This window comes from Eschrichtius robustus, chromosome 20, assembly GCF_028021215.1.
Source record: "Eschrichtius robustus isolate mEscRob2 chromosome 20, mEscRob2.pri, whole genome shotgun sequence".
Lineage (NCBI taxonomy): Eukaryota > Metazoa > Chordata > Mammalia > Artiodactyla > Eschrichtiidae > Eschrichtius > Eschrichtius robustus.
The window spans coordinates 51961277-51986255 of NC_090843.1; the positions used below are offsets into that span (position 1 = coordinate 51961277).

A 24979-nucleotide genomic window follows, 5' to 3' on the forward strand; every position below is an offset into this window, starting at 1 on the left:
TTTTACATGTACCTGTCCAATTTTCCCAGCACCACTTATTGAAGAGGCTGTCTTTTCTCCACTGTATATGCTTGCCTCCTTTATCGAAGATAAGGTGACCATATGTGCGTGGGTTTATCTCTGGGCTTTCTATCCTGTTCCATTGATCTATATTTCTGTTTTTGTGCCAGTACCAAACTGTCTTGATTACTGTAGCTTTGTAATATAGTCTGAAGTCAGGGAGCCTGATTCCTCCAGCTCCATTTTTCGTTCTCAAGATTGCTTTGGCTATTCGGGGTCTTTTGTGTCTCCATACAAATTGTGAAATTTTTTGTTCTAGTTCTGTGAAAAATGCCTGTGGTAGTTTGATAGGGAGGGATTGCATTGAATCTGTAGATTGCTTTGGGTAGTAGAGTCATTTTCACAATGTTGATTCTTCCAATCCAAGAACATGGTATATCTCTCCATCTATTTGTATCATCTTTAATTTCTTTCATCAGTGTCCTATAATTTTCTGCATACAGGTCTTTTGTCTCCTTAGGTAGGTTTATTCCTAGATATTTTATTCTTTTTGTTGCAATGGTAAACGGGAGTGTTTTCTTAATTTCACTTTCAGATTTTTCATCATTAGTATATAGGAATGCAAGAGATTTCTGTGCATTAATTTTGAATCCTGCTACTTTACCAAATTCATTGATTAGCTCTAGTAGTTTTCTGGTGGCAGTTTTAGGATTCTCTATGTATAGTATCATGTCATCTGCAAACAGTGACAGCTTTACTTCTTCTTTTCCGATTTGGATTCCTTTTATTTCTTTTTCTTCTCTGATTGCTGTGGCTAACACTTCCAAAGCTATGTTGAATAATAGTGGTGAGAGTGGGCAACCTTGTCTTGTTCCTGATCTTAGTGGAAATGGTTTCAGTTTTTCACCATTGAGGACAATGTTGGCTGTGGGTTTGTCATATATGGCCTTTATTATGTTGAGGAAAGTTCCCTCTATGCCTACTTTCTGCAGGGCTTTTATCATAAATGGGTGTTGAATTTTGTCGAAAGCTTTCTCTGCATCTATTGAGATGATCATATGGTTTTTCTCCTTCAATTTGTTAATATGATGTATCACGTTGATTGATTTGCGTATATTGAAGAATCCTTGCATTCCTGGAATAAACCCCACTTGATCATGATGTATAATCCTCTTAATGTGCTGTTGGATTCTGTTTGCTAGTATTTTGTTGAGGATTTTTGCATCTATGTTCATCAGTGATATTGGCCTGTAGTTTTCTTTCTTTGTGACATCTTTGTCTGGTTTTGGTATCAGGGTGATGGTGGCCTCGTAGAATGAGTTGGGGAGTGTTCCTCTCTCTGCAATATTTTGGAAGAGTTTGAGAAGGATAGGTGTTAGCTCTTCTCTAAATGTTTGATAGAATTCGCCTGTGAAGCCATCTGGTCCTGGACTTTTGTTTGTTGGAAGATTTTTAATCACAGTTTCAATTTCAGTGCTTGTGATTGGTCTGTTCCCCTTCCTCTTTATCTTATCCTACCAGTCCTTCAGAGTTCAGCTCAAATACCACTTCGTCATGAATTTGGGTTGGGATCTTCCCTTATAGGCTCTCTCATTGCATCCTGTGTTTCTTCTTCATTGCACTTATCACAATTGTAATGGTTGCTTCTCCTGCTGTAATGTGAGCAGGAACTACATCTGTCATATTCACCATTGAATCCCCAGCATTTAACACTGTGTCGTGTAAGTAATGCTCAATAAATATTTGTTAAATAAATTAGCTGACATATTCTAATCTGGCTTAGAATGATGAAAGTTTTCTTGTTTTTTTTTTTTAGATACATAAGATTATTTTGAGATATGTCTTAATTTGGAGTAATTGAGTATTTAATTTTGAAATCTCTATGATTAATCATCTGTACTTGAGTAGGAGGCTATAATAAATGTTCTTCATCATTTTATAAAATTCCAAATAAGCCTAATTATTTAGCTGTTCAAGTATCATGGATTAACCAGTAACTTAGATTTTTCTTAAGTCATTGAACCTTACGTCAGGAACTTCATTTCATAATAAGCTGTATATTGAATAAACAGAAGAAAATGGGTTAAGTACAATAATTAAGTAGACACATATCATATACGTATTTTTATAGGAATACTCATCACAGGAATAATATGGACATGCTCCAAGAATGGCAAGAAGTCCAATTTAGCTTTGTGAAACTAAGACCATCAGAGCTTAAAAACAAACAAACAAACAAAAGCTGAGTTTATTAACTTGCCAGGCAAAGGAATCTACACCAGTGAAGAATTCACTGACTAGTTTGCTGAGGGGGAAAATTCTGGAGTTTTTAAGTGTTAGGAAGGGAGCTTTATAGTGGTTATACTTATAACAACTGAAGACGATCACACTGTATATAGGACAGAGTGAGTCCATAGGTTTGTACATGGTTGATTAAAACAAGTTCTATTGTTTAGCAGTCGAGAAAAAGTCTTCCCTTAGGTCTAGTAATGGTCTGGTGTACTGGGGTCACTCAAAGTTCATGGTCCATTACCCACTTAAGCTGGTTAGAACCAGTTTTTATGAAATACAACATTCAGTTTTGATATAATCTAGGCAAATACTCTGAGTGGAAGATTTTCCTAACACAGCTTGGATGGATGGATAGGATTTGGATTGTCACAATTACGGTAAAGAAGCATTTTTACTTCTATTCTTTAATCAGTTAGATTTACACTGCACTTTTCTTTAAAAGAGCTCAAAACACTTGTTAAGATGGCAAAACTGTTTTGTTAGTTAGCTTTTGCTGCATAACAAAATACCTCAAAACTCAGTGGCTTAAATAAACAATCATTTATTTACTCATGATTTTGGACTGAGCTCATGGCTCATCTCTGATCAACATGGTATCAGTCGGACTCACTCATACATTGCGGTAAAATGGCAATGATAGTCTTAGTCATTTGTCTGTTAGTTGACTGACTGTTGGTAAAAGCAATGGAGGTAACTGGATCATCATCCAGCAGGCTAGCCAAGGCTTATTTCCAAGGTGGTGGTAGAGGTGCTCTTAAGTTCAATAAAAAAGAGCAAACCCCAATGTTTAAGCACTTTTTCTTCCAGTTTTATTGTGATATAATTTATAGCACTTTTCAACTTTCTGCTTCCATCATGTTTGCTAATGACCCATCGGCCAAAGCAAGCCACATGGCCACAGACAGACACAAGAGATGCAGAAATAGACTCCAGCTCATAATGGGAAAAGCTGCAAAGTTACACTGCATACAAACAGACATGCATACAGGAAAGGGAAGAATCTGTGATAATTTTTGCATTTTACCACACTGCAGGTTTTTTTTCTTTCCGGTCTCCTTAAATGTGGATTTATACTTAGAATCTGCTTACAGATTATGGCTACCCTACACTACCCAAAGTTATGAGTTTTGGATGCTATGGAATTCTGTTGATTAATTTAGATATCCTCTTGAGATAATGCAGACCACAAAAGAGAAATTTTATTCAGTCCCTCAATGAGTTACCTAGTAAATTAAAAATCCGTCTGGGTTATATTTGGAGTCTCATGTGCAGTAGCCCTGAAGCACAAAACTAAGTTTTGTTTCTCAATGTGGGCATTAATAAGAGGGAGGAAATGATGTCTGAACTGAGACCTAAAGGACGTGGAGGATCTAGTCAAACAAAGAGAGGGAGGAAGGCTTTTCAGGCAGATGGAAATAGGACAGAAACTCAATTTTGTTAATCTGTGTTGATTAATACACATGAGAATCTGGAGACACCAAGTACTTATTACACAATATCACTTACTTATCTGTTCTGCAGTGGACCCTAAGCTTTATAATGGCAGAATCCATAGTAGGTGCTCCATAAATGTTTGTGTAATGAGTGAATAAGTAACTGACTTAGTGAGTGAGTGTGAATGAGTGAATAATGAGAAAAAGCTAGAAGAAGGACGCAGACACAGAACAGAGAATCATGCAGAAAAGACAGAAGTTGAGGAGAGTGCTGTATAGAGACAGGGGAAAGGGGAGAGGAGGATAGAGAGAGAGGGAGAGAGGGAGAAAGATAAAGCAGCAGGGGGAGAAAGTAGGGGAAGAGCAGAAGAAGACCCAGCCAAGAATAGACTGGGGTTTCTGAGATAAGTGGTGGAGGGTTGGCTAGTTAGTAGTCGCATTAGAGGAACTTAGCACATCCTTTAAAATGCTAATTAATCTTACAGCAGTTCAGAAACAAGCCCTTCTGCACTATTTAACAACTTGCCTATTTTTGTTTTCAAACTTCAAAGTTTATTTTTGAAGGCTTCTTTTCTTAGAGAATTTTGAAGGCCTTATATGGGCATAAAGTAATGATTTAGATTTTAGTTGTTTCTTTTGGATTATTGTAGTTCTCCAGTTTACCAGTTCTTACTGAGAATTCTTTTGCATTTCCAAATCTGTCAGATTGCCCTAGTCTCTCTTCTTTGAAAGATGAAGACCTGACTCAAGCATTACTTGAAAATTGTATTTGAAACCAGCAGCTATTTTTATTATTCTGAACCATTTTGGTGTTTCAATGAAAACCAGTTTGGGGTTTTTTGTTTTTTTTTTTTTAAGATTTATTTATTGATTAGCTGATTGATTGCTATGTTGGGTCTTCGTTTCTGTGCTAGGGCTTTCTCCAGTTGCGGCAAGCGGGGGCCACTCTTCATCGCGGTGCGCGGGCCTCTCACTATCGCGGCCTCTCTTGTTGCGGAGCACAGGCTCCAGACGCGCAGGCTCAGTAGTTGTGGCTCATGGGCCTAGTTGCTCCGCGGCATGTGGGATCTTCCCAGACCAGGGCTCGAACCCGTGTCCCCTGCATTAGCAGGCAGATTCTCAACCACTGCGCCACCAAGGAAGCCCCAGTTTGGGGGTTTTGAAGTCCTAGTAGGAATGACTAAAATCACATTCTTCCCCCATTTTCAACCTGGGTGATGCAACTCTGTCTGAGTACAAGTTAACTATTATGCTCAGGGGCTGTCAAAAGTATTTGACTCTGGCCGGATAAAAGAAATTGGCAATAAATTTTCCTAGGCAGAAATCAGAAGTTTGGTCCAAGGCATCAGAATTACCTGAGATGCTTGTTATAAATGCAGTTTCCAGGCTTTCACCCTAGACTTGGAATCAGAGTCCTTCCAAGATGATTTATGTGTCCAGGGAAAAAAGAGGCCCACCACTTTGAGGCTTTAGTGCGTTCAACCTTGCTTTTATATGTGGCAGCTTCTAGAGCTATTCTTAGTGCTTCTTAAGTACAGTATTTAGTTGAGTAAAATAAGGCCTACCTCTATAAAAAGTCAAATAATAGTAGAAGGCAGCTTATCATTAATGCCAAATTCAGTATGTGCTGGGGGAAGGAGGGATCCCTACAGGCTTGAATGAAGGAAAATTTCATGGAAAAAGACAGATCCAAAGTTCAAATGAGGCTCTGAACTCCTGTATTCTGCCATTTGAGCAATCTGAGTCAAATCCAGTGGTCTCAACTCAACATTTCTTCTGTTTCTACATCCTTCAGAGTATCCAAGATGAAGGAGAATATTAAACAGAAACGAGAACAAAGAGAATGCATGAACAAAGTTAAAGCCAAGGTGGCCAACACATGGAAACAGGCTCTGCAGGAACAGTTCAATGAGTGGATTCTAGACCCCAAAGGAATGATTCCTATGATAGTGGTAAGGAAGAGGGTATCTGTGAAGGGTAGGTGGAATGGGTGATAAGAGGGTGATTGCTAGATACTGAGCAGAGTGATAGAAGCCTCCCTCTAAATTTTTGGTCCTGCTGATGTAAGTCTAGCCCATGAAAGTCAATTTCTCCAATTTTCTCTTGAACATTAAAAAGAAAATTCTAGGTAGATTTCCAAAATACTGACTCTGGCTGAATTTCACAAACACTTCATTACAGACAGACATAGCTTTTGTTTGTTTTTCGTATGTGTGTGACTAATTACTTCTGTGGACTAAAAGACCATATCCTTTTTTGGGGGGGAGGCCGTGCCACGTGGCTTGTGGGATTTTAGTTCCCTGACCAAGGATCAAACCCAGGCCCTCGGCAGTGAGAGCGCAGAGTCCTAACCACCAGACCGCCAAGGAATTCCCTAAAAGACCATGTCTTTAGCTCTGAAAAATAACTGTACTCTAAGAGTTATATATGTTCTCTTAGGTGTATATAGATGTGAGAATAATTATTGGTTAGATACAATACCAAGCATATTTCCAGTTGCTAAAAATAGACCAAGGAAGACAAGCCACAGACTGGAAGAAAATATTTGCAAAAGACATATCTGATAAAGGACAATAATATACAAATAACTCTTAAAATCAACAATAGGAAAACAAATAACAGATTTTAGAATGGGCAAAAGACCTGAACAGACACTTCACCAAAGATATACAGGTGACAAATAAGCATATGAAAAGGTGTTCCACATATGTCATCAGGGAAATGCAAATTAGAACAGCAATGAGATACCACTACACACCTATCAGAATGGCCAAAGTCCAGAACATTGACAACACTAAATGCTAGCAAAGATGTGCAGCAACAGAAACTCTCATTCATTGTTGGTAAAATACAAAAAGGTATGGTCACTTTGGAATACAGTTTGGCAGTCTCTTATAAAACTAAACATACTCTTACCATACAATCAAGCCATGGTAGATGGTCCTTTGTATTTACCCAAAGGAGTTGAAAATTTATGTCCACACGAAAGCCTACACATGGATGTTTACAGTATAATTAACAATTAACAAAACTTGGAAGCAACCAAGATGTCCTTCAGTGGGTGAATAATAAATAAATGTGGTACATCCAGATAGTGGAATATTATTCTGTGCTAAAAAGAAATGAGCTATCAAGCCATGAAAAGACATGGAAGAACCTTAAATGAATATAACTAAGTGAAAGAAGCCAATCTGAAAAGGCTATATACTGTATGATTCTAACTCTATGACTTTCCAGAAAAGGTAAAATTATGGAGACGGTAAAAAGATCATTGGTTTCCAGAAGTGAGGAGGGGAAATAAGGATGAATAGGCAGAGCACAGAGGAGTTTTAGGGTGGTGAAGCAATTCTGTACAATACCATAATGACGGATACATATCATATAATTTTCAAAACCCATAGAATGTATAACACTAATGTAAACTATGGACTTTGGGTTATGAGTTTCCAATGTAGGTTCATTGATGGTAACAAATGTACCATTGTGATGGGGGATGTTGGTAGTGGAGGAAAGGTATGTATGTGGTGGTGGGGGGCAGGGAGTCTATGGAAACTCTCTGTACTTTCTGGTCAATTTTGCTGTGAACCTAAAACTGCCCTGAAAAATAAAGTCTTACTTTTAAAAAATGGACAAAGGAACTTCCCTGGTGGCACAGTGGTTAAGAATCCGCCTGCCAGTGCAGGGGACGTTGGTTCGAGCCCTGGTCCAGGAAGATCCCACATGCTGCGGAGCAACTAAGCCCGTGCGCCACAGCTACTGAGCCTGCGCTCTAGACCCCGTGAGCCACAACTGCTGAGCCCACATGCCACAACTACTGAAGCTCTTGCACCTAGAGCCCGTGCTCCACAACAAGAGAAGCCACCGCAATGAGAAGCCTGCGCACCACAACGAAGACGCAATGCAGCCAAAAATAAATAAATAAATTTTAAAAATAAAAATAATAAAATCATAAATAAAAATTAAAAATGGACCAAGAAGAGCTCCGAAATTTTGTTTTCAGTCATTGAAGAATGAGGAATTATAGAGGACTCTTTGGATTGCCAAGCTGGTTGCCAAAGTTGCCTTAGCTCCATCATGCCCAATGTCTGAGTGTTGTTAGAAATTTCCCTGGAGGGGGCAAATGGGATCTGCTCAGCATCCTAGTTCTCACACAAAAAGGTTGAAAATCAGTGAGGAAATATATGCAAAAGCATTTTATATACTTTGAAATCTGCTATAAACTAAATGTTAATTATTGCTATTTCTGTCCCTGGATTAGAAGAATTACCTAGGACTTAAATTAAAAGACTACAGATGGCTTTTAGTCTAAAATACTTAATATATACTAATTGAAAAGTAGTATATGGTTTCTTTTCTTTGATTTGCAGATTCAGAATGTTCTTCATGAATTTTTTCAAAATCCAGATTTCCAGCTTGGTAAGCCTGCCTGTTACTGCAGTGTTTATATTTCTCTCTCTCCTGTTTTTTTGAGGGTGGGGGGATGCTGAATAAAGATGAAGAGTCATGTAGTCAAGCTCTTTTGCTCTTTTCAGTTGGAGAATGTAGAAAAGCAGAGATGCAATCAGTGATTTTTAATTCTTTTAGTTGAGTGCCCCATTTTATTACAACTATTTTGTAATAACCCTTTATTATCCTATCAAATTCCTAGAAAATATTGCTTACATACACAGAATTTTAAAAGAAAGATATAATGTCATAACTGTGATATGAAGGAGAAATACAAGTAAAGACATAAGAAAATTAAATGTGCTGTATTTCAATATATAAATGCTTAGTTACAACTTCGCTAAAAGACATATGGAATAGTCAGACATTTGTACCTATTTATAATGAATGTTTAGACATAAGAAAAGTAAAATTATACCCAATCAGTCATACTCTTTGTATTTGGCATTTTGAAATAAGAGCAAAATGAATGGATTTTTATATACATGTAGAATCCCCATGAACAGGAAAGCTACAAATGCAGACTAACACAGGTATGTTATATTGGAGTTCAGATACAATTTATGATATTACCTTCAATTATATAATTTTGTAAAATGGTGAACAACTCTTGGCAAAGTTCCAAAATGAAGCAAAGTACAATTCTCTTTCAAATTTTCATAGCAGTTACGTTCTTGGAAAATTCAACAGCAAAAATATGTCTGTGTTTATATGTAAAACAGAATTATTAGATTCCAGACTCAAAATTATTCTAAGCAAATTCTTCACCTACTTGAATGTCTGGCAGGAGGGGGAAAGTCTTTATTGTGGAGGAATTGCAGGAGTTCTGCCCCTACCCCCACTCCCCATCATCAGAGCAACAAAAACTCATCTATGAATTTCCACCATGTTCACTGAGGGGAGAAAGAGACAGTACCATACTTATGGAGAACCACAGGTTTTGTTGATTTTGTTTTCAGAAAAGTTTCTTTACAGGAGATTAAGCAAAAAAATCTGACTTGTTGAATAAAGAACTAGAGTTTAGGTTCTGAGATTTACATAATTCATATCCAATTGATTTTTTAAATTGATTTTTTGACCACTTTATTACAATAAGGATAGATTGTCTGAAATCTGTTCTCACCTTTTTTTTTTAAGATTTTTTTTGATGTGGACCATTTTTAAAGTCTTTATTGAATTTGTTACAATATTGCTTCTGCTTTATGTTTTGGTTTTTTGGCCACGAGGCATGTGGGATCTTAGCTCCCCAATCAGGGATTGAACCCGCACCCCTTACATTGGAAGGCGAAGTCTTAACCACTGGACAGCCAGGGAAGTCCCTCACTTTTAAAAATAAAATATGCTTCCTATGTTCCCAATCACTGGTCCCCAAACGTGATTTAGGCCTTGCTGATAACCTTTTCTCCTTCTACCTGTTCACAGCTTATCTAAAAACTATAATTCTTCACAGCACAGCCTTAACTCCTCTTTCAGAAAATCTTTGCAATAACTTCTATTATTCATTTAGTTTTTGTTGTAGGTACAGAAAGAATGAGTTAAGAGAGCTCTATTTGAGACTGTGATAAAATTAGAGAAATTCCAGACCACTTTAGTTGACAGTGATTGCTTCTCCTCTCACCTCCTATACCATATAGTATTTATTTTCTGTACCATTTATTCATTCAGTATTTATTGAGCACTCAGTTCCGGATACTGTGATGGGGTAGAGGATGCAAAGAGGACTAAGACATGTATCCTGACCTTAAGTTGCTCAAAGTGCAGCTAAGGGAGAGACGCATACATTTAATAACAACGGTTACTGGTAGAAAACAGTCTGGATTGCGTAATCTTCTGGAGCTTGGGGGAAAGTCTGGGATGGGGATAAGAGCATCTCATGTGTAAACTTATACTAAAGTTTATACAGTCCTCTTATGACAATAACTGGTATCTCATAATAAATCATTAACAAAAATTAGGAGTTTGACTAAAGAATCTTTTTAAGGAGGCAAGGATATACAATGGAGAAAAGACAGTCTCTTCAATAAGTGTTGCTGGGAAAACTGGACAGCTACATGTAAAAGAATGAAATTAGAACACTCCCTAACACCATACACAAAATTAAACTCAAAATGGATTCGAGACCTAAATGTAAGACCAGACGCTATAAAACTCTTAGAGGAAAACATAGGAAGAACACTCTTTGACATAAATCACAGCAAGATCTTTTTTGATCCACCTCCTAGAGTAATGGAAATAAAAACAAGAGTAAACAAAAATAATGGGGGCTTCCCCAGTGGTGCAGTGGTTGAGAATCCGCCTGCCAATGCAGGGGACACGGGTTTGATCCCTGGTCTGGGAAGATCCCACATGCCGCGGAGCAACTAAGCTCGTGTGCCACAACTACTGAGCCTGTGCTCTAGAGCCCGTGAGCCACAACTACTGAGCCCTCGTGCCGCAACTACTGAAGCCCGCGCACCTAGAGCCCGTGCTCCACAATGAGAGAAGCCACTGCAATGAGAAATCTGCGCACCGCAATGAAGAGTAGCCCCCGCTCGCCGCAACTAGAGAAAGCCCGCGCACAGCAACGAAGACCCAATGCAGCCAAAAATAAATAAATAAATAAATAAAATTTTAAAAAATAAATAAAATAAACAAATGGGACCTAATTAAACTTAAAAGCTTTTGCAAAGCAAAGGAAACTACAAACCAGACGAAAAGACAACCCTCAGAATGGGAGAAAATATTTGCCAACGAATCAACGGACAAAGGATTAATCTCCAAAATATATAAACAGCTCATGCAGCTCAATATTAAAAAAACCAACCCAATGCAAAAATGGGCAGAAGACCTAAATAGACATTCCTCTAAAGAAGATATACAGACTGCCAACAAACACATGAAAGAATGCTCAACGTCACTAATCATTAGAGAAATGCAAATCAAAACTGCAATGAGGTATCACCTCACACCAGTTAGAATGGGCATCATCAGAAAATCTACAAACAAATGCTGGAGAGGGTGTGGAGAAAAGGGAACCCTCTTGCACTTTTGGTGGGAATGTAAATTGATACAGCCACTATGGAGTATCCTTAAAAAACAGTATGCAGGTTCCTTAAAAAACTAAAAATAGAATTACCATATGACCCAGCAATCCCACTACTGGGCATATACCCAGAGAAATCATAATTCAAAAAGACACATGGACCCCACTGTTCATTGCAGCACTATTTACAATAGCCAGGACATGGAAGCAACCTAAATGCTCACCGACGGATAAATGGATAAAGAAGATGTGGTACATATATACAATGGAATATTACTCAGCCATAAAAAGGAACGAAATTGGGTCATTTGTAGAGACGTGGATGAATCTAGAGACTGTCATACAGAGTGAAGTAAGTCAGAAGGAGAAAAACACATATTGTATATTAACACATATATGTGGAACCTAGAAAAATGGTACAGATGAACCGGTTTGCAGGGCAGAAATTGCAACACAGATGTAGAGAACAAACGTATGGACTCCAAGGGGGGAAGTGGCGGGGGTTGGGGTGGTGGTGTGATGAACTGGGAGATTGGGATTGACATGTATACACTAGTATGTATAAAATGGATAACTAATAAGAACCTGCTGTATAAAAAAATAAATAAAATAAAATTCAAAAATTCAAAAAAAAAATGTTTTTATGTACCAGCCCATAATAGGCAGGAAGAGTTACTCTTAGAAGTAGGAGAGGAAACCAGTGTATTAATTCTTTTATCATGAGCTTTCATACAATTTATGTGTCCTGGTAAGGTCAATAAGGATCATGTAATTGTCATAATCAAATGGAGGTTTAAAAAAGTCTTTATTTCAAGTTTTGCTGTTTATATTTTTGTATTATTTGAGTCTTTTACCAAAAGAATATATTCATATATTATTTATTTAATTTTTAAAATATTAAAGACAAAATTAAGTATTTAAAAGGAAAGTTTGTGGAAGTGTTGTGTTTTAGGACCTTCTAGCATAAATACTAGCATAAACCAACACAGATATTTTTGCAGTCTTTTATACTATTGATGTGCCTATTTATTTCTGCTTTATCTTGACATGGTCATTAAAAATGTAGGCATGTTCTTTTTAGTGTTGGAGTTGCTTAGTTAAATAGAAGCCAGGAAAAATAATAATTTTGTAGTAATTGTAATGTTACCCAACTATATATCATTTACTCTATTATAAATATTGATGGACATTAAGAATTTTATGTTCTTTTGGAGTACTATAATATGAATATAAAATATGAATGTATCACAACCAAACTATCAAATAACCTTTGTTCCATAATTAAAAGCATGCTGCCAACAATTGGATATTGCTGACTCAATGGAACCAAGACTGAACAAAATGGAATTTATAGAAGTAAGTTACATTATTCATTATTTAAATCAAATTATTTTGCCAGTTTCAGTTGTCTTTTGGTGGATGTCACACATACATTTACTTAAATTAAATGAAAGCATAAAAACTTATTTTATCGATTGTAAGATGTACACTTCAAAATATTTTAACCCCTCTGAAATTAGGTTACATCTTATAATCAAAGGCATGTTGCAACTTCTTTCAGTCAGTGGTACTCATGATGTGTGTGAAAAACTTCCACTGACACCTTCAGGTAGGGCCAAGAAAAACCAGCTTCTTATATTCAGTGAAATCTGGTTCTACAAATAATAATGAGGTTTCAAACTTACAAAGCATTTCTTATGGGCCAGGTGCTGTCCAAAGCTATCCATATATTAACTCAGGTAATCTCAGCAATCCTTATTCCTACTTTTATAGATGAAGACACTGAGGTACAGAAAAGGTAAGTAACTTGTACACGGTCTCACAATTAGTGGAGCTAGGGAAATTTGTATTCAGGCAGTTTGGCTTAGAAGTCTACATAAAATTACACCTGAGAAAGTATGATTCTACTGTAGTGGAATAAGCAAAAGAAGCAATTTAATAGTACCAGGGTCCTAAGTCTTCTATAGCCTGCTTTTATATTTTTTCATGTCTCTCCTCTAATTCCCTTTGTTTTTCTCTGAGTCCCAGAGTCAAGGTAACTTTCTCCTCCTCTCTTATACCCTGGCTCTATGGAAGGTGTGACTATGCACTATATACAATTTCAAGGTTCTGTATGAAGGATTTCTGGAATCCTTGAAATAATTATCATACAGATAAGTATTTGTCAATCCTGTCTCAATTATGTTCTGTTTTCTTATATTCTGTATTTGTCTATTTGGCATCCATTAGTCACAGGGCCAAACTAATGGCCAAAGTTGTTTATATGTCCTCTGTGGTCCAGAGCACATACTCTGAACCACCTCCTTATTTAAATCTCACTCACCAAACCAATATTTCCCCTGCACTAAATCAACCCAGGGCCAGATACCAGATAACTAGGGACTGCCCCTGTACCCCAAGGCCTGCTGAGATTATTCAAACTAGCCAATCCTAAACTGTTTACTCTGCCCTGCCTTGCCTTTCCTGAGGAAACTCCAATAACGGCTCTGGCCCAGGCTTTCCACTTACTCCTGCTTCTGCCTCCAGACCCAAACCTGGTGCTCCCTCTGTGGCTTTGCATGGCATGACATGCTCCCTTCTCTTGGAAACTGTAAATAATAAAAAAAAATCTTCTGTCAGTGACATTAGCTTCCCCATGCCAACAGTCAGCCATCTCCATAAATTATTGGATTGGCCAAAAAGTTCTTTCAAGTTTTTCCATAACCCAAATGAACTTTTTGGCCAACCCAATAAAATCTTGTGAGTGCAAATGAGAAAAGTTACTCAAAGAAAAATATGCAGAAGAATAAACTATAGTATTAAAATGGTTTAGAAAAAGTCAAGGCTTTATCACTTTAATGTAGTAATAAATGTAACTTAATTTTCTTTGCAAGACGCTGATTCTAGATGCTACTTGCCTTTTTGTCTTATACTAGTTTCCCTAAAATAGGACGATTTAGAAAATTTTCTTATTTTTTAAAATATAAAAGTAATACTATATGAATTTTATGATATGTGAATTATATCTCAGTAAGAAAGTAATATTCAGTTTAGAAAATTAAAAATAAAAAGTATAAAGAAGAAAAAAATTTTAATCCATAATTCATTTTAATGGAAACATTATAATTATTATAATTTATTTAATCATTTATTTATTGTTGGACATTTCTCATTATTCACTATAAATATGATAGGATTAATATCTGCATATAAACTTTTGTTTACAGCTTGATGTGGACTGAATTATGCCCCCTGCAAATTCACATGTTGAATTCGTAACCTTCCCAATGTGATTTTTTTGTAGGAGATAGGGCTAACAGAGGTAATTAAGGTTAAATGAAGTCATAAAGGTGGAGTTCAAATCCGATAGGATTGATGACCTTACAAGAAGAGAAAGAGAGAGACCTCTCTCTCTTTCTACATGCATGCACTAAGGAAAGGACTTGTGAAGACACAGCAAGAAGGCAGCCATTTGAAACCCAAGAAGAGAGCCTTCACCAGACACCAACCCTGTTGGCACCTGATTTTGGACTTATCAGCCTGCAGAACTGTGAGTAAATAAATTTCTGCTGTTTAAGCCACCCAGTCTATGGTATTTTTGTCATGGCAGCCCGAGCTAAGACACAGTAATTTCCTTAGAATAGGTTCCCAGAAAGAATTACTAGGTCAAAGAATAAACATTGGAAGGATTTGGGTATCTATTGTCCAATTGCGCTTTTGATTATACTGATCTGTTCTCCCATTAGCAATATGTGAGAGCTTTCAAAGCACCCTATTCTCACCAATAGTGGGCATTATTGCGTATAAGAAACCTCTGCAATTTAATGGCATTTTGTTTTTTAACTTTTATCTTTTTGATTACTAATGAGGTTAAACATTTTTCTGTGCAATTAAAATTTTTTTCTTCTGTGAATTATCTGTTCACATCCTTTGCCCATCTTACCTATTGATGTTTATTTTTTCTTGTGGAATTGTAAATGCTCTTTATGTACTAAAGACATTACCATTTATGACTGTAAATTACATGTATTTTTCAAGTTTTTCCAATTGTTTAAAAAATTTTAATGTGTTTTCTAACTTCCAAAAATGTTTTTTTTTTAATAAATAAATCTATTGATTTTTTGAGGTCTTTTCCATTGCTCCTGTGCTTAGAGGTTTCTCTCCTTCCCATGATCAGCTAAATATTCACCCATTTTTTCTAGCTCTTTTTGCTCTGTAAAATTAATTTGAAAATTATTTTGGTAAATAATGAAGTGAGAGTCTGACTTCATTTTCCCATAAAATGACTAGCCAAACATACCTATCACTCTACTTATTACATAAACCTTTCTTTTACAAGTAGCTGATTTTCCAAATGAAATTTCTTCTACATCATTACCTTCCTTCTTTCCAATGGAAAAAAGTAGAGTATTTTACAAAATTTGAATGACTGAAATTTTTTTTTAATGGCTTTATTGAGTTATGATTTACATACCCCCAAATTCACTTAATTTTAAGTTTACAATTTTATGATTTTTTTTTAAACATCTTTATTGAAGTATAATTGCTTTACAATGGTGTGTTCGTTTCTGCTTTATAACAAAGTGAATCAGTTATACATATACATATGTTCCCATATCTCTTCCCTCTTGCATCTCCCTCCCTCCCACCCCTCTAGGTGGTCACAAAGCACCGAGCTGATCTCCCTGTGCTATGCGGTTGCTTCCCACTAGCTATCTATTTTACATTTGGTAGTGTATATATGTCCATGACACTCTCTCACCCTGTCACATCTCACCCCTCCCCCTCCCCATATCCTCAAGTCCATTCTCTAGTAGGTCTGTGTCTTTATTCCCGTCTTGCCACTAGGTTCTTCATGGCCTTTTTTTTTTTTTTCCTTAGATTCCATATATATGTGTTAGCATACTGTATTTGTTTTTCTCTTTCTGACTTACTTCACTCTGTATGACAGACTCTAACTCCATCCACCTCATTACAAATACCTCCATTTCATTTCTTTTTATGGCTGAGTAATATTCCATTGTATATATGTGCCACATCTTCTTTATCCATTCATCCGATGATGGACACTTAGGTTGCTTCCATGTCCTGGCTATTGTAAATAGAGCTGCAATGAACATTTTGGTACATGATTCTGAAATTTTTTAGTGCCCATGTAAATGCAGTTTTGCCAGAAAGAAGAGGATTCTCTATGACCAACATGGACCATTTTCCTGTTGGTATCAGATAAATCAAAATCAGATGGATGGAAAAGAGGCTTTCTTTTTACTTTAACAAATTCAGTTGCAAAAACAGATCACAATTTTCAGTAAAAATATTTTCAATTTTTCCCATATAAATTAGAAGTGGTGAGAAAATTTTAGTTCCATGTTGTCTCTTGTTACCTTGCCTGCTATTGACAAAGCTGTCACCCTTTCATTGTCTTTTCACATTTCTTGGGAAAGCCAATTTAATTTGCCAGACTGAAATGAAAAGATAAATCATGGTACGACTTCTTATCCTTGTTCGATTGAGAATAAATTTATTCCAGAGACCTTGTTTTAACCGTAAATTGCCAAAATAACATCACCAAAGTAAATATTTTTAATTAAGAGAACTATTATTAGAGTAATATAAAAATGAACTACAAGTTCTTCCCAATTTCAGAGAGAGAAGTCTTCTCTAGCAATGTCATGTTAAAATATAACTTCTCCCATTCTTCTACGTGATTGGAGACCTCTTTTTAAAAAATCCAAACCATTGTTATTTCCCCAATTCTAAGATGAACAGTTTTCTTTTTGCACTTCTGAAAGCAAGATGCATCTTACAGGTGATGGATATGTCTATGATCTTGGTGATGATGATTTCACGGGTATATACTTATTCCCAAACTCATTGAATTGTATATATTAAATATGTACAGCTTTTTACATGTTAATCATACCTCAGTAAAGTGATTTTTTTTAAAAAAGATGCATCTTACAGTCAATGTGTACATTAGTGAAATAATATTTTTTCCTCTCTTCTCCAACCCCTAAAATCTGGGGTTTTTTTCCAAAATCTGTTCTTAAATCAATAGTCTCTTATGATTGGTGGTTTTCGATAATTGAAAAAAAATGCTATATGCACTTTATAAGCAAATCACCTAATATAAGATGACAAGAAAGATGAAATTAAGAGAATTTTTAAAGGAATATCAAATTAATGAAAATAAGCAATCAAATAAAACTGAGCAAATTTCAAGATTAAAAATCATTTCATGGAACCAAGAATTTTTTATATTTGCAAATGTTAAAATTTTATATTTGTAAAATTTAAAGTTAATAAAGGGGCTTCCCTGGTGGCGCAGTGGTTGAGAATCCGCCTGCCAGTGCAGAGAATACGGGTACGATCCCTGGTCTGGGAAGATCCCACATGCCGCGGAGCAACTAAGCCCGTGCGCCACAACTACTGAGCCTGTGCTCTAGAGCCCGTGAGCCACACCTACTGAGCCCACATGCTGCAACTACTGAAGCCCACGCACCTAGAGCCCATGCTCTGCAGCAAGAGAAGCCACCGCAATGAGAAGCCCGCGCACTGCAATGAAGAGTAGCCCCCGCTTGCCGCAATTAGAGAAAGCCCGCGCGCAGCAACGAAGACCCAACACAGCCAAAATAAATAAATTAAATAAATTAATTAATTTTTAAAAAAAGTTAATAAAAACAGTTGGATACTCTTAAGGTTTATGGGTTTCAGAACATTTTAATAGAATATATAAAAGAAACATACATTACAACAATACATGAATAAAAATTCACAATAATTGTGGAGATATTAAAACTTTTTTTGGAAATACCTTTATTGAGATAATACATATACTATATTTATTTCCTATGGCTGCTATAAAAAATTATTACAAATCTGGTGGCTTAAAAAACAAAAGCAAAAATTTGTTCTCTCACAGCTCTGGAGGCCAGAAACCCAAAATCGTTATCACTGAGCCAAAATTAAGGTGTCAGCAGGGCTGCACTCACTCTGGAGGGTCTAATGGAGAATTTCCTTTTCCAGCTTATGGTAGCTCCTTGCATTTCTTGACTTGTGGCTACATCACCAGTCTCTGCCTCTGTGGTCACATTGCCTTTTCCTCTTCTGTCTGAAAAATCTCCCTCTTATAAGCATACATGTGATTGCATTTAGAGCCCATCCAAATAATCCAGGATAATCTCCTCATCCCAAATATCTTAACTTAATCAGGGCCACAAAGACTTTTTTCCCATATAAGGTAATATTTACAGGTTCCAGGGATTGGGACCTGATTTCTTTAAGGGCCGTTATTCAGCCTCCTACACATACCTTATAATTCACTTATTTAAAGTATATAATTTAATGGTTGTTAGTACTTTTACAGAGTTGTAACCATTAAAACAATCCATTTTAGAACATCTTCATCACCCCAAAAAGAAACCCCATACCCATTAAGCTAGTCATTTTCCATTTCCCTCTAAACCTCCAGCCCTAGGCAACCACTGATCTCTTTTCTGTCTCTTACAGCTTTGCCTATTCTGGAAATTTCACATGAGTGGATTCATGTGATATGTGGTGTTTTGTTACCGGTTTCTTTCACTAAGCATAATATTGTGAAGTTGTAACATGTTTCAATACTTCATTTCCTTTTATTGCTGAATAATATTCCTTTATATGGACATACCACATTTTATTTATCCATCCATCAGTTGAGCTGTTTTCACTTTTTGATTATTGTATAATAAATAACTGCTACAAACATTTGTGTATATGTTTTTGTGTGAACATGTGTCTCAGTTCCCTTAGGTATACTGTATACCTAGGAGTGGAATTGCTGGTTCATATGATAACTCTATGTTTACCCTTTTAAGGAACTGCCAGACTGCTTTCCACAGTGGCTGCACCATTTTACATTCCCACAGTGAATAAGGGTTCTAGTTGCTCCACATCCTTGTCAACACTGGTTACTCTCTGTTTTTTGGTTTTGTTTCATTGTTTTGTTTTTTTAATTATAGCCATCCTTGTGGGCCTGAAGTGGTAGCTCACTGCGGTTTTGAAATGGATTTCTCTGATGGCTAAAATGATACCGAGCATCTTTTCATGTGCTTATGGGCCACTTGCATATCTTTTTGGAGAAACGTCTACTTACATCCTTTGACCATTTTTTAATTGGGTTATTTGTCTTTTTATTATTGGGTTATAAGAGTTCTTTATTCTAGATACAATCCCTGGTCAAATCTATATTCACAAATATTTTCTCCTATTTTGTGGGTTATTTTTCATTTTCTCGATGATGTCCTTCAAAGCAGAAAAGTTTTTTTTGTTGTTGGTGTTGTTTTTAACTTGGCTTGCAGGATACTAGTTCCCTGACCAGGGATCAAACCCGCCCCCTTGGCAGTGAAAGGGCGGAGTCCTCACCACTGGACGGCCAGGGAATTCCCCAAAGTTTTAGTTTTGATGAAGTCCAATTTGTCAGTTTTTTGTTGTTGTTTTTGCTTTTGCTTTTCGTGTCATATCCAAGAAACTGTTGCTTAATTCAGTGTCATAAAGATAAGCTCCTAAGTTTTAGAGTTTTAACTCTTACATATATGTCTATTTAAATATCTGATCCTTTGAGTTCATTTTTGTATGTGGCATGAAGTAGCAAAACTTTTTTTGAAGTATTTGATAAGTCAAAAAGGCAAAAAATAAATAAGGATATAAAGAACCTATTATATTATCAATAAGACATTATATAAGTACGTATAGAACTTCAATCCCTATAGTGACCGTGATCCAGTTTTCATGGAATATTGATCAAAATTTATCATAAATAGACCACCAAGAGAACTTTATATAAGTTTCAAAAACTAGAAATGTGACATGTTATATTCTCTTATCGTTACGTAATAAAACTGGAAAATAAACAAATTTTAAAATTATGTAAGCCCAATTATTTGAAAATTTAAAAATTATTTAGTAATTCTTAGGTCAAAATCTTACATCTGACTTTATGGAATGCTACTAAATGTTTACTCAGATGAGAAATTGTAGTCTTTTTTAAAAAATTTTTTTATTTTTATGGCTGCGTCAGGTCTTAGTTGTGGCACATGGGATCTTCGGTGAAGCATGCGGGATCTGTCGTTGCGGCAGGCGGGCTCTTCGTTGCGGTGTGTGGTCTTCTCTCTAGTTGTGGCGTGAGGGTTTTCTCTTCTCTAGTTGTGGTGCGTGGACACCAGAGCACATGGGCTGTGTAGTTTGTGGCACGTGGGCTCTCTAGTTGAGCCGCACGAGTTCAGTAGTTGTGGCGTGCAGGCTTAGTTGCCCTGCAGCGTGTGGGATCTTAGTTCCCCGACCAGGGATCAAACCCACGTCCCCTGCATTGGAAGGCGGATTCTTTACCACTGGACCGCCAGGGAAGTCCCCCAAAATCGTAGTCTTAAAAAATGCAGTGGGGTGAAGAATTTTAAAAACACAGATAAATATAAAAATAGAATAACAATGTATATATTCCCATAACCTAGGATTAATTCTTGTTAACACCATGGAATATTTTTCTAAGGAAAAATTATTTGGCTTTGTAAAAATTATCATGACCAAAATAAGAATTCAGACAACTCATAAAAGTACAAAGATGGGGATTTAAAAATTATCATAAGTTTCTTACCCAGAAATAACCATTGTTACCCTTAGGTGAACATCATTTAAAACAGCTTTATATTTTATGTCTCAGTAGGTAGAGGAATATATAGCAACGTAGATGATCATAAATTCTGTTAAAATTTTTAATTACTTTAAATAAAAAATTTTAATTGTACTTAATTCCAACAGAAGAAAGAGAAACTGAAGTAAAAGTAAGGGAATTATTGAAATTGAACATATCTTCACAAAAATTATTCTAAAATCATTCCAAGAAAAGATAATATGATAAAAATCAAAAAAGCTTGCAGTCATTTTTTTAAAATCACATATTTCAATTATAGAAATAACAGTTGACACCCCACTATAAAAGATGAAGTTGTTTAATATTTCCTCATGTGTTCCTATCTTTTTTCTTGTTATGTCTCCCAAGTTTAGTTATTTTATAATTTTTATTTTATCCAGATTTATATCATTTACTTTCTCTTCTATAACTATAGTTCCCATAATTGATTAATCTTAGTCTAATATTCAACTGGATTTGAGGTTCACTTCCTGTTCTTTTACAGTGGCTTTGCTATTCCTGAGTTACTTATTTTGCTTCATCTCTTAATTAGCTAAATTTATTGTAAAGTTTTTTCAGGAAGGTCTCAAGGGTGCTATATTTTCTGACTTCTTTTATGTTGAAAATGCCTGCATATTGCCTCTAAAGCTATATGTTGGATGGGTATACTGTATTTGGGTCACATTTTCTTTTCACTTCAAAACATTATGGACATTGCTCAATTATTTTCTGGTATTGAATGTTGTGAACTCTGTCAGTTTTACTTTTCTCCCTTCATTCGTTTTAATTAATTCAACAAATATGTACATATACCTAATACATATATACATACACACATATCGTATATGAATACATATATGTATATATCCATATATGATATTTATCTATTTGTGTGCATATGTATATATGTGAGTAAATCCATACAATTAAAGGAGAAAGTGGGTAAGGGTGATATATATACATACTTAATACAAACTCATTAGCATTCTACATAATACCTTTGTAGATGTATATATATATATATATATATATATATATGTATGTATGTGTGTATATATATGTGTATATAAATAAATTTTTGTTTTAATGGGTGGTTTGGGCTATTAATAATTGTTTTTCTGACATTTCCCAACTTCTCTTCCTGAAATGCAAACAGCATATCTTCAGGTACTTTCATTAGAGCGAAGAGCTGTTATGTCAACAGAAACCAAGAAAGTATTTCTTGTATAGAAATATTTATAGAAAATGTTTAATGATCTGATCAATAAATCATTGAGACATGACATCTGACATAGAAGTAGTGTTGAGAACACTTGCATTTTTTTATATTTATTTTTTATGAGGTAACATTGGTTTATAAGGTTCATGTGTACAGCACAGATGGAATACTTGCTTCTAAAGAGATGTGCTTTACGGTTATTTTGTCATCACTCCCTGAAACTGGAAGAAAATCAAATTATAAATGTTGGGTTTAAAGTCAAGCTATTACACACAGGTGCCACTCAGTGGAGATACTATGCCATGCAGTTGCCCTCTAATTGTTTTAATGAGCAGTGTAATTAGCATTCAGGTTGGAGCATGTTTGGAGAAAGTGGAGTCACTGAGTAATAATTAATATAGAGAAAAAGACAAATGGAGAGATTGAATGGTCACAGATGCTTCCACATGCACATCATTTTCCTAGCATGTCTGTTTTTTGGTGGTTAAATGAATAGATGATGATCTTTTTGTTGACTTTTACCTCTCTCTCTTTTCATCTGTTTTATTGCAGTAAATGAAGATCTAGAGTAACTATTTTAGAATATTTACTTCTAGTCTCTTAGTCATTAAGTATATACTGACTGTTTATTCTCTGTGCTAGGAAAGATGTCAAAATTAGAGTTGTACTTCTTACCCTTAAGGACCAAATAATGCATTACTGCATTTCTGTATGGGAGTATGCCTATGGCTATATGCAGGCATTTATGTCCGTGTGTGTGTGTGTGTGTGTGTGTGTGTGTGTGTGTGTGTGTGTAGATGCATGCAAACATACACTGGATAAAACCAGAGTAGGATACAGGGAATGGAAGGATCAAAATATAAGCAAATTAAGGACAGACACCACAAAAAGACAATTAGAAAGCAATGAACAGGTGCAAAACATTATGAATTATATTATTATATTATTATATTGCTGAGGGATGCATAGTAAAAGAAAAATGAGACTTCAGTGGACCAGGTTTGATGTAGGAAACTCATCTGGTGTTCATGAGTGTTAAATTTCTTCCACTTGCCATGTATCTCCACCTTGTATCTCCTTACTTTATGTTTAATGCTCTTAAACATTAAGAACAATGCTTTAAACATTTATATATTGACAGGAACAATTTTAAATGTAAAATGTGCTAGTTTATTTGAGATTGTTTTGTTTTGATTATAAGCTAAATATTTAGACATATAAGAAATATGTTTTGGGAGAGTGTCAGGCTTGTTTTAAATTCTCAGAACACTCTGGTTCCCAAAAGACAACTCCTTCTAGGAGACAAAACTTACCATTTGTATCATTTTAATGCTGGGGCTGAGTTGTTCAAGTAGATATTGTGTTCTCTATACAAGTTTGAAAAGGAACACAAGTCTTAACCCTTAGATTTCAGTGGGCTCCCATTAGCAAAACTAATTGCATTGTCTTGTGTTCAGGCTAGGAGTAAGCAGGTGCTGATAGGCAGCTCCTTCCTGAAGTTCCCAGATTTCAATCTTACAGAAGATCTACCCTTTCATTTCCCTATCTGAGTGGTTAATTTGTTTATCAACAGAAGAAAACCATTTCAAGTATATTTGCTTTATCTGAACATCACTAATGTGTTTATAGAAAATGTAGTTAACTTTTTAGGTAGGAGGGTTCTTTTTTAATTTCCTAGACTTTTTGAACTCCATGAATTCCCTTTGTTTTGGTAAAGAATTTCCTAATAATCTGTTTTAAGAGAAGTCTGAAAGATAAGTATGTCTAAATTTTTCTTGGTACATTTTAAGGCAACGATTACCTTGAGCTGTCAAAAAGTGCCCATAATTTTTTTTGATAGTAGTCCCACAAATGGCTGTATGCCCCTCTCCAAAAAAAGTTTCTGTAGGTTGATTGGTTGTTTGGAACTTGAAACCCATTTTCCAAATAGAAGTAATATTTTATATAGTGGCCAGGGTCCTTGTTTTCAAAGTTCCTGAAATGGAGTTCTTAATAATCATTAAGTAACTATTTCTGTGGCGGAAAGTGCTACCTGAAGAAGAGGGCATCACCATGCACTACCAGGGAAAGGAACTTCCTTATTTCTAATCCATTGGTGATGACTATATACAAGACCTTTAGTATGACAAGGTTCATGGAGTAAAGGGTAAGGATGGCCTCAGGTAGAAGAGAGCCTCCGAAGACCCCACAGTGAGGAGCTGAAGGAGGCTGTCCTCTCATCAATGCAGATCATCCTTTCCCACCTCTGGGGTCCAGAGATTGACACACTTCTATTTCTACTGATACTAGCAATCGGCCCTTGACTGATGGATGTTCTTTCCCTGATGCAGTTTCACAGTTAGTCCCCTAAACCAGGGGTCCCCAACCCCCAGGCCACACAGCAGGAGGTGAGCAGCCAGCGAGCCAGGGAAGCTTCATCGGCCGCTCCACATCGCTTGTATTACTCCCTGAACCAACCTCCCCCCAACCCCCCCGCCGTGGAAAAATGGTCTTCCACAAAACCGGTCCCTGGTGCCAAAAAGATTGGGGACCGCTGCAACTGTTGCCTCAAAGTAATACTAAGTATAGATTTCTCAGACAAGAGTGAATCCTTTTAAAGAACTATTCTGTAGGGGTATGTGGCCTACTTATCAGTTCTGCTCACTCTAGGCACCAGAATCTTGACTCAGATTGTCATTTGTGTTCACCATTCCCAGTTATTTGTAACAAACGTTTAGGTGTTCTTTATCTTGTAATTATCTAAATACAACAGAAGGATCAAGAATGGGTGAATGCATACCACAGAATAATAACTCTCTATATAGTTTGCTTTATGTTTGTCCCAGTGGATTGGAGATGGAAAGATGCCACAGACACAACAGCTGCAAAGTTTCGTTTACAGATACTTACAGAGAAAGTTTGTTATATAAAGCAGGATACAACAC

General features: G+C 36.1%; 1 protein-coding gene across 1 annotated transcript in view; it reads left to right on the plus strand.

Moving 5' to 3' along the window:
* Positions 1 to 24979, plus strand: part of EFCAB5 (EF-hand calcium binding domain 5) — a 125878-nt gene that overhangs the window by 39944 nt on the left and 60955 nt on the right. The window contains 3 exon segments of the mRNA XM_068530614.1: positions 5521 to 5677; positions 8093 to 8141; positions 12482 to 12549. Of these exon segments, the coding sequence (XP_068386715.1) occupies positions 5521 to 5677; positions 8093 to 8141; positions 12482 to 12549 (274 nt within the window).